At 39.9% G+C, this 9430-nt stretch overlaps 1 protein-coding gene across 1 annotated transcript; it reads left to right on the top strand.

Moving 5' to 3' along the window:
• The first annotated feature begins 917 nt into the window (after positions 1-917).
• On the top strand, positions 918-8995 carry RFC3 (replication factor C subunit 3). Its single transcript, XM_083854998.1, has 9 exons — positions 918-1020; positions 2112-2249; positions 2765-2832; positions 4494-4591; positions 4868-5049; positions 5292-5428; positions 5553-5651; positions 6671-6740; positions 8024-8995. The coding sequence occupies exons 1-9, from the start codon at positions 934-936 to the stop codon at positions 8213-8215; spliced, it is 1071 nt and encodes a 356-aa protein (XP_083711124.1). The 5' UTR covers positions 918-933; the 3' UTR covers positions 8216-8995.
• The last annotated feature ends 435 nt before the right edge of the window (positions 8996-9430 follow it).

Here is a 9430-nt window from a genome sequence, read left to right as displayed (position 1 = left end):
TTCTGTATTTACACAAAGCCACACACAGATGGAACTTGAAAATTCACTATATGATACATATATTATGGGCAACTCATTAATTTATAGTGAGGCTGCAGAAAAAGTTTTTTAGAAAGGGAAGAAGATAATCCAAATCCTTCTGAAAGCTGGTTTTTGCCATTAAACAAAGCAAAGTAAAGGAACTGGCACAGGAGATACAGTTTTGAGGATGAAATGGCTAGATGAACATCACCAGAGCACAGTGGTCATTATCAATAAGACAACAGTGATGACTCCACCAAATAACAAGAAATAAAATCAAGCCTTTTTTAGATGTTACGGGCTTTTGGAGAATGCACATTCCAAAAGCTCCCTCGACCAAGTCTTTGTAGTGTTAAGTTTCTCCATGGGAAGTTTAGGGGAATTTCTTCACAGAAAGGGCAATTAGATACTGGAATGGGTGCTGTGGTCACTGTCCCTGCAGGTGTTTCAGGAAAGGCTGGATGTGGCACTCAGTGCCATGGGCTGGTTGAGGTGATGGTGTTGGGCCACAGGTTGGACCTCAGAGGTCTTTTCCAGCCTAACTGATCCTGTGATTCCTGGAAATGATGGGCAAGAGGAGTGATTTCAGCTGAGGCTGGGAGGGTTCTCCCCCTCGGCGCGGGCAGAGTTAACTCCTGCGCGGCGCTTGGTAAGGGGCTCTTCTGTCAAAGCCTTGAGGAGCAGGGTGGCCGCCACGGCTCAGGGCGTGTCTGTGTCCCTTGGGAAGGGAAACCCTCGCAGCTGTGGCACGGCCCGGGCGGGCGGAACAGGGATCCCCGCCCAGGCCGGGCTGGGGCGCGGCCCCGCGCTTCTCTGAGAGAGCGGCGGGGCGGGGCCGCCGGCGGAGTTTGTCCCTTGCCGGCCGCCGTAGGAGCGCGCTTCCCGCCGGCGTTTCGCGGGCTTTGGAGCGCCATGAGCCTGTGGGCGGACAAGCACCGGCCCGGCGCCCTCGCCCGCCTCGACTTCCACCGCGAGCAGGCGGCGCGCCTCCGCAACCTGGTCAGTCAGCACTGCCCGGGGCCCCGGCAGCCTCCAGGCCCTCTCGGTCCTCTCCTCTCCGCAGCGAGAATCCCCCCGGAGTCGCCATTGCCCTGAATGAGGGGGGAAACTTAGCTGTGCGGGTGTCCGGCCCTGGGGCAGATCGCTCAGGGTGGCTGAGTCTCCATCCCTGGGGATAGTCGGGAACCATCTGGCTGCAATCCTGTACCCTGTGCCCTGGGGGGTCGGGCCACTGTGGTCCGTTCTAACCCGGCCCACGCTGTAATTGGGATTCCTCCGGGCTCGGGAGCTTTCCCTCCGTGCAGGAGGCTTTCCTGGCTTTCCGAGGAGCCCGTGCCCTGCTTGGGACAGAGCCCTTAATGCCGAGGGAAAGGCTGCAAGGGAATCTGTGGCTCCACTCTTTGAGGAGCGGCGTGCACATGTCCTTCCTGCTGGTTTCACTGTCCCTGGGAACGGGGCTTGACTTGTTTGCTTAATGTTAGCAGAAATTTTTGGGCCGAGCAGCTGGGGATGGAAGGCAGGACTGCTTTCCCTGCCAAATGTGCCGACTGGCACATTCACTTCCTCAGGGATGGGTGATATCTTACTAATGTAGGTGCTTTCTGCGGGTGAGATGTGCTCCAAGTCACGCTTTTTAGGAAATAAACTCTTAAACGTGTGTGTGTATATATATATATATATATATATATATATATGTATCTCATAACTATATATTTGAGCACCTGCTTTAAACTTTGTTTCAAAGCTTTTGTCTATGTGTTTCTCACAGCTGTCACTTTAGTAACCGTGGGAAGCATATAAACGTTGGAGTGAGGTTTTTGGGGTTTGTTTTTGTTGTTGATTTGCCTGGGGTATTTTTCGAGCAGTGAGGTGTTTGAAGTTGAATGAGTTAAATGTGGCTTTCAGAAAAATAGGATGTTTTATGAGAAACATTGCTCTAGGAAAGGATTTCAGCAATTTTAATTCTAGGTGCTGTGTTGTGATGGAGCTGGAAAAGTCATTTAGTATAAACTTGGGTGAAAATGGAAAGATAAATGATCTTATAAGGAAAAATATCAGGTAGTTAACTGATCTTGTTTCTTTTTGTTCAGGTTCAATGTGGCGACTTTCCTCATCTGTTGGTGTATGGACCATCAGGAGCTGGAAAAAAGACAAGAATAATGTGTTTGTTAAGGGAATTATATGGTGCAGGAGTGGAGAAACTGAGGATTGAGCATCAGAGTATAACGGTAAAAAAAATAAATCTCCCGTCTGCTATGAAGTAATGTGGAAATACTGACATATTTCCCTTATGAAGTCTTTGTATTTATTTGAGTTTTTTAAATTATTTTTTTATTTTACACCCAGTATCTTAAATCTTTTTTATGTAATTAATCAGACCAGTTTGGTTATATGAACAAATTATTTTCCAGATGTTTTTTAGGCTTTTAGGATGTGGGGTTCTCTCCTGTTTTCTGTGTCTGGTTGGCTGTTCCTGTGGTGTAGGTTTTTGTTTTTGTTCAGAGTGGGTTTTTTAATTTATTGTTTACAGTTCAGTCTGGACAGTTGCATCTCTGCTGTTGCTGTTTTACTGGCTGGATGATGTGTCAGTATTCCTTTTTTCTTTGGAGGTGGGGCTGGGACCATAGGAGATAAGCCTGTGTCTTGGGAGTTCTTTGATCTCTGAGACTCTTGGTTTGCCTGTGACTTAGCTAGGTGTAAGCTGTAAGAGATTTGAAACTTAATGTGCTTATTTTCTACATAGGCACCTTCTAAGAAGAAGATTGAAATTAGCACCATTGCAAGTAATTATCACCTTGAAGTTAACCCAAGGTAAGTGTGCAGTGCATAATAAATGCAGTAAAAATGCCTCACTTTAAAGGTAAGCCACTGGCTGTGTTGTGAGTGCCTTCAGCCTGGGTGTGTGAGGGACTGATGGCCTGATTTGTTGCCTGAGCAAGTTAGATAATGGTCTATAGGTTTGGGCTGCAAAAGGGGAGAGGATTTTTAATTGAACAAAAATTTGGATAGCTGTATACTAAAGGCAGAAATGTTCTGGTTAACTGGCTGCATATGCACATTGATGTTGAGGACTGGGTAATGGAAACAATTCTGGATTGACAGATTTCACCATTTCAGTTGAAATTGAGAACTTCTACTGGAACTAACACCTCTATATTGTTAGTTCTCTCACAAATACAAAAATTAAGGAATTTGAAAGAAAGAAAGGTTTACCCTATAACTCTACAAATAAAGTGTTTAGAGCATGGGAAAAACCACCACAAAATACTGTCTTGAGTGAGGTCAGAATTTATTTAAACCACAGAAGCTCTAATAAAGCTGTCTACATCTTTGGCAGTTATGAAATTGCTGGTGGTAGTTCAAAGACAGAAACCAAATGTTTGTATTTACCTGAAACCCCATAATGTTGCTTTAAATCACAATGAGTGAATGTCATTGTGCACTGGGAGGTGTTGGTTACTGCTAAACCAAAGCTCATGCTGCCTTGCATTCTAGAAGTTATTCTACTGTGCCAGGTGTCCTTTAAAACCTCATTCTTCAGCTAATCTGTTCATTGATTAGTGAGTGTCTACTGGTATTCTAATACAGACACAAATAATTATCAGTTAATTACCAATAAAAGCTGAGGCTTATTAGTAGTCACTGTTTTGAATATGTCATTTTGGTGATATCAAGTGTGTGACCATTCAATCCAGCTCTGATTACCTGATATTACTAACACTTTTCTTGTTACCTGATATTACTAACACTTTTCTTGTTTCTAGAGTACTTAGAGCTTGAAACATAAAGTGATTATATTTCCATTTAAATATGAAAATGCTGAGTTTTGATTAAGAATTAATATCCTGATTCATAGGCTTTCAGTGACTGAGCAATTGCCATGTTTATGTCTGACCAGACAGTAAAACCTCTGTGCTGTGCAATGGCCTGTGAAGTTTGACTGAATTATAACAATGGTGAAGTCATGTGCATCTTGTGTAACATGGAATGGGGTTAATGGCTAACAGGGAGAGGAAGAGAATTTCTGGGAAGGACTGTAGAATAAAACCCCACATTTGCATCAATCCTTTGAGTCAGGCATCCTATTATGTGGTTAGGCTTAATTGTTCTTCCTGTAATGAGTAAAAAAGTTTACATTGTGTGTCCTGGTTCAAACTGTAGGTAACAAAAGTTTAGATTTCTCATCTGAAGAAAATATGTTCTATTTTAATGAGTTAATAAAACATGTAACAATGGGTTTACTACATTTGAATACAGTTCTACTAATCCAGTTGCAGCTGCATAAGCTTTGGGTTGTTTTTATTATAGAGGAGGTAGCTTTCAACAAAGTATGTGGGTGTTAGTTTAATTTTACCTTAGCAGCTTCTGGATTCTTTTAGCATTCTTGCTCATTTAGTTGACTTTTGGAGAATGTATTTTATATGCAATATAAAGTTGTTTTAAAACAAGATTTATTCAAACTCCTGGTACAGTGATGCAGGAAACAATGACCGTGTGGTAATTCAGGAGCTCTTGAAGACAGTGGCACAGTCCCAGCAGCTTGAGACAAGTACTCAACGAGATTTTAAAGGTGAGTAAAACAGTTAAAACCAGTCAAAATACTTTTTAATCAAGGGGAGATTTCCGTTCAGTGTTTTGTTTGTACCTGTATATTGCATGAAGATTGTGCAGTCAAAAAGGCACACAGGTAATCTTAATCTTTATTTTCCTGCCTGTGGAACCATGCTGCCTTTTTTCTGTGTGTTATCACTTATTTTGGTATTATTGCTTTTACGTCAAAAGTATTTTTTTCTCAGAAAGATTTGCTATTAATACAGAACCCCACTCTGTTTAATCCTTTTTTCAGTGGTGCTGTTAACAGAAGTTGACAAACTCACTAAAGATGCTCAGCATGCCTTGCGAAGAACAATGGAGAAGTACATGGCGACCTGCAGGTTGATCCTGTGCTGCAACTCAATGTCAAAAATTATAGGACCCATTCAGAGCAGATGCCTGGCTGTACGAGTGCCTGCTCCCAGCATTGAAGATGTATGTTGAAACAGAAGCAAAATTAAAGTTACTTTGAAATTCTTACTAGATAAGTTCTTGCTGTGGACTTATATTTTATTTTCACAAAATAACCTACCTTTCCTTTGTGTTGGATGACTTGCCAAGCATGGCTTATGAAAGACTGGTCCATCTCTGGTCCAGAAATCTTTCTAACTGGAGAACCTGTAGGTGCTGAACAGTTTGCTAAGTGTTGTACTCCCTGCTATCTGTTTTCTGTCTAGATCTGCCATGTCTTGTCCAGTGTGTGTAAGAAGGAAGGCCTGACTCTTCCTCAGGAACTGGCTCAAAGGATTGCAGAGAAATCTGGCAGGAATCTTCGGAAAGCTCTACTTATGTGTGAGTCCTGCAGAGTACAACAGTAAGTCACTGCAAAAATTAATGTAAATTATACTGTCACACATAAATGACCTTGCCTCTAAGGCCTCGTTAAAACAGGCAGTAATTTGCTTGGATTGTAATTTCTAAAAAATATTATTTTGTAGGTATCCTTTTACTGCTGATCAAGACATTCCTGAGATGGACTGGGAAGTTTATTTGAGAGAAACTGCAAATGCAATTGTTGGTCAACAAACACCACAAAGGTAGGTGAATGCACTTGTTAAGAGCTATAAATTATGTTTTCCATGTACTGTGGAACCTAAAAAGTTGTATTCAAAAATGTGGCATTTCCAGTTGTGTGTAATTTTCTGTATTTCTACTGGAGTTGGTACTTTGCAGCCAGAGGAGCTGAGCTTTAAAAATTGCCAGAGAAGGCTGAATGAATATCGGGAACTGAAGAACTGTTGCTTTTCCCTGTCAAAGCCTAATAATCTATAATGAGCATAGGCTTAGTTGCATGTTGTGATTCCTGGTTTGTTTTTTTTTTTTTTTTTTTTTTTTTTTTTGGTTGTGGGAGTGGTGGGTGTTTGTGGTTGTTCTGGTTGGTTTGTTTTACTTGAAGTTTCTCTTTGACCATCTTTAGCATAAAGCACCTTTGTAAAAGAACTGGAAGTGAGAAATGATTGCTCTTTTTGAGCACATCAGGAGATGACCCCTGTATCCATCTCACTGTCATATCCAAAGCTTGATCCTTTTAGTGTGTTCCATGTACTACTTGCATGAGATACCACTTAATTTAAATGCTTGTAGCATCTGCCTTCCTGTTATCAAAAGCTGAGCATTGACTAATTGTGTCAGTTCTGCCACCTAATTGTTTTACCTCTTCTTATAAACAATGAGGACAGAAAAACAGCATAAAGGAACTCTGGCTCTAATAAATTGTTTGTGTCTCCTCACTAGTCTTAAGCATAAATAACTTAGATATGAAGAAGAATTAAAGGGAAGCAATCCTGAGACAAATTATAATAGCCTTGTAGCTTCCAGATTAACTGAGACCGTTGTAACTAGAGTACATGTCATTTATCTTTTGAGTAAAAGGTGATAAGCAGCCTTTGAATTGAAATTGATTCATGCAATGCTTTTAATTTTAAAATAATACCCAAAAGCAGAAAAGAAAGTTTTCTTGGATTGCCTCTTTTCCTGCAGTGTATTTCGCTAGTTGTGAAGAGATGAGTCTGCTTTGGGATCATACTTCTCATATTTTGTGGTGTCTTTCCAACAGGCTTTTAGAGGTCCGTGGACGGCTTTATGAACTCCTGACACACTGCATCCCTCCTGAGATTATAATGAAGGTAATTCAGCTGTATAGCTTTTCATGTGTTATAAATTTTTATACTGTGACAGTCTCAACTAAAGCTTTTTTTAAAAAATACACCAAAACATCATAAATTATCCAACTATTGATGAAAAGCTGTGTCTTTTCCAAACAGACTAAAACTTGTTCAGTGGTCAAAGAAAAACAGCATTCTAGCTGAGTAAAAATAAAGGAGGACATTCTTAGCCTCCTGGACTTCTCAGCCAGTTACTATATTAAAGCATAGTTGATGATCATGGTAGTCTTTCACAGCCTTAATGATTATGTGATTCTGTGGGCTAATCTTAATATGATTGGTTTTCTTTTATAAAAGTTTGGTGGTTATGAGTTGAACATTTGCTATGTCTTTGTGGTGAGGCGTGCTGAAGGATGCTAGACCAGCAGGACTATTCAGGTAGATGTCACATTGGGAGGAAAAAAGCAAATGGGATGTGCATGTTTTTATTTTAAGCAGGATGAAAGAATGCTGAAGCCAGGTAGAGTAGAACAAAGATCAAAAATAATGTTAGGAACTTAGCCTAGTAATGTTTGTATTGCCGTCAGACATAATTTCTTTTCATATTAACAAATTTCTGCTTTCTGATGGTTTTGGTACTTTGATGTTTCTTTAACATTCTTTTGTTACAGTAGGTTAGTAGATCCTGAGTTGCTGTGTTTGAGAGGAAAAAGGTGCATATTCTCTACCCACTCCCTCTTCATAAGCTTGAAATGGTCTAGAGATACTTCTCACTTAATCCTGGCTGTTTTAATTGAGATGGATTTGTGATGATTTTATTGCTGCCTCTAAAATAATGCAGTCTGGGGTTTTGTAATGACTAAAGTATTGCAGTCAAGTTGTCTTGTGTTTCTACACATAAATATGTTCATAAATAGAGACAGAGACACTTAAATTCTAAATAACCGTTTCCTTGTTTTTTATTCATGTTGTTTTTCTTTGTGCTTGATGCTGTCAAGATAGAAGTAAATGGTTTTAATACACTTGCTGTCTTGGTAAGAATTCCCCTCAGGCCATGTGCTACATGCAGTATCTCTATTGTAAATGTGTCATCAATGTACTGCAAATACTTAGAGTATTTGGAGATGAGGTTAATTAATTTTCTTTTATTAAGGCATAAATTATTCCAGTAAATGAATATATTTTCTGTTGGATTAATGAGTGAACTGTTGGTTAATGCTTGGTTATTTTCAGAGAACCAAGGTTATCGTCTTAACAAAAAATATCTAATTTTTCAAATACTGCCCTGTTTCTTCCCATTTTAGGGTCTCTTGACAGAACTTCTAAATAATTGTGATGGACAACTGAAAGGAGAAGTTGCACAGATGGCGGCCTTCTATGAACACCGCTTGCAACTGGGCAGCAAAGCCATTTATCATCTGGAAGCATTTGTTGCAAAGTTTATGGCAATTTACAAGAAGTTCATGGAGGATGGGCTGGATGACATGATGTTCTAACTCTGATGCCCAAAGTCACACACAGAATGTTGCATCAAGATACCAATGGTGTTGCAAATCTCTGCTTGTCAGTGCTTGATTATATGTGGATCTAATTCTAAGTCAAATTTTATTTTTTTTTTGCTATTTAATAAAACAATGTTTGTTTGACAGCCGCAAATCCATCTTTAGATCCATACAAAATGCATTGGCCGTTTAGAAAGACAACACATTGCCTTGGAAGATGTGTAAGATCAGAACTGCTTTGCAGTATTTGTAAGCTGACATTAAGAAGAGAGAACACAGGTGCTGTGTGCTTGGTTTTTGTTTGTTAATCACAGATGGGCAAAGCTGAAGGAAAAATATGTTTTTTCCATGTTCTGCCTTGAACATGTATGTTCTGCCTGCTGATCTATACATCTTAGTGTTTGTCTGGCTTCTTTTTGTTAGCCTCAGTGTTTTCTGTGGTGTGCTCACAGCAAATGCTTTCTTTCTTTTCCCTTTGTAAGAAGTTGCCTTGAAATTATGGAGGAGCAGTAATTTGGTGTGGCTTGTGAATCACATGGAACACCTTGTTTAGAAGGATTAGACCTTCACAAGTCGACTTGCTGTCTGACATTCTTGGATTTACCTCAACCTGCTTAATGCTGTTCAGGTAAAAGTTATTCCTTTGACTCTTTTTTTTAATGGAAGGCAAAGTTTCAGCTTTTAATAAATATCTTTCACTTCTTAAACTGATACGTGACATTTTTTAAATGGCAAAATAAATTGTAGAAAATATGAAAAAAAGATGCTGGACTGGTGTTCTAGACTGTCTCACTGCCTAGATGCATTCATCTGCTTTGATGCAGACATCTTCCAGAAAGGTGGGATATCCCACACACACTGTAAGACTGAAGGGAGCCACTGAAGCTAAAAAAAAATCCCAATAAATACAAGCAGCAAGAAAAGTGAAAAAAACACCTCCCAAAGTAATAATAATGATGATAAAAATAGTCTTTCACATGTTACATCAATGTACCATGGTACTCTAAATATTACTAAATTCATGCTCTTTATGTTTTCACCATGCTAATTTAGGCTATTACTAGACAGTATATAAAGCTTAAGTTAATTAAATACTGCTGCTGTTCTCAAGAACTTAAGGGTTCCATGTGGGGTGTTAATGCACAGCTTGCATTCAGATTCATTCTCAGTAAGATGGTGCTGCCCTGTTTCCTGCTCAACTGGGCTCCT

The sequence above is a fragment of the Zosterops lateralis genome (assembly GCF_965231275.1).
Source record: "Zosterops lateralis genome assembly, chromosome: 2".
NCBI lineage: Eukaryota > Metazoa > Chordata > Aves > Passeriformes > Zosteropidae > Zosterops > Zosterops lateralis.
This window is presented reverse-complemented; position numbering and strand designations above follow the sequence as displayed.

Excerpts from the sequence above, each read along its gene's own strand:
- RFC3 (XM_083854998.1), top strand. The coding sequence starts at position 934 with ATGAGCCTGTGGGCGGACAAGCACCGGCCCGGCGCCCTCGCCCGCCTC. Across the intron at positions 2,833-4,493 it reads CACCTTGAAGTTAACCCAAG|TGATGCAGGAAACAATGACC; the intron begins GTAAGTGTGCAG and ends CTCCTGGTACAG. Across the intron at positions 4,592-4,867 it reads TACTCAACGAGATTTTAAAG|TGGTGCTGTTAACAGAAGTT; the intron begins GTGAGTAAAACA and ends TCCTTTTTTCAG.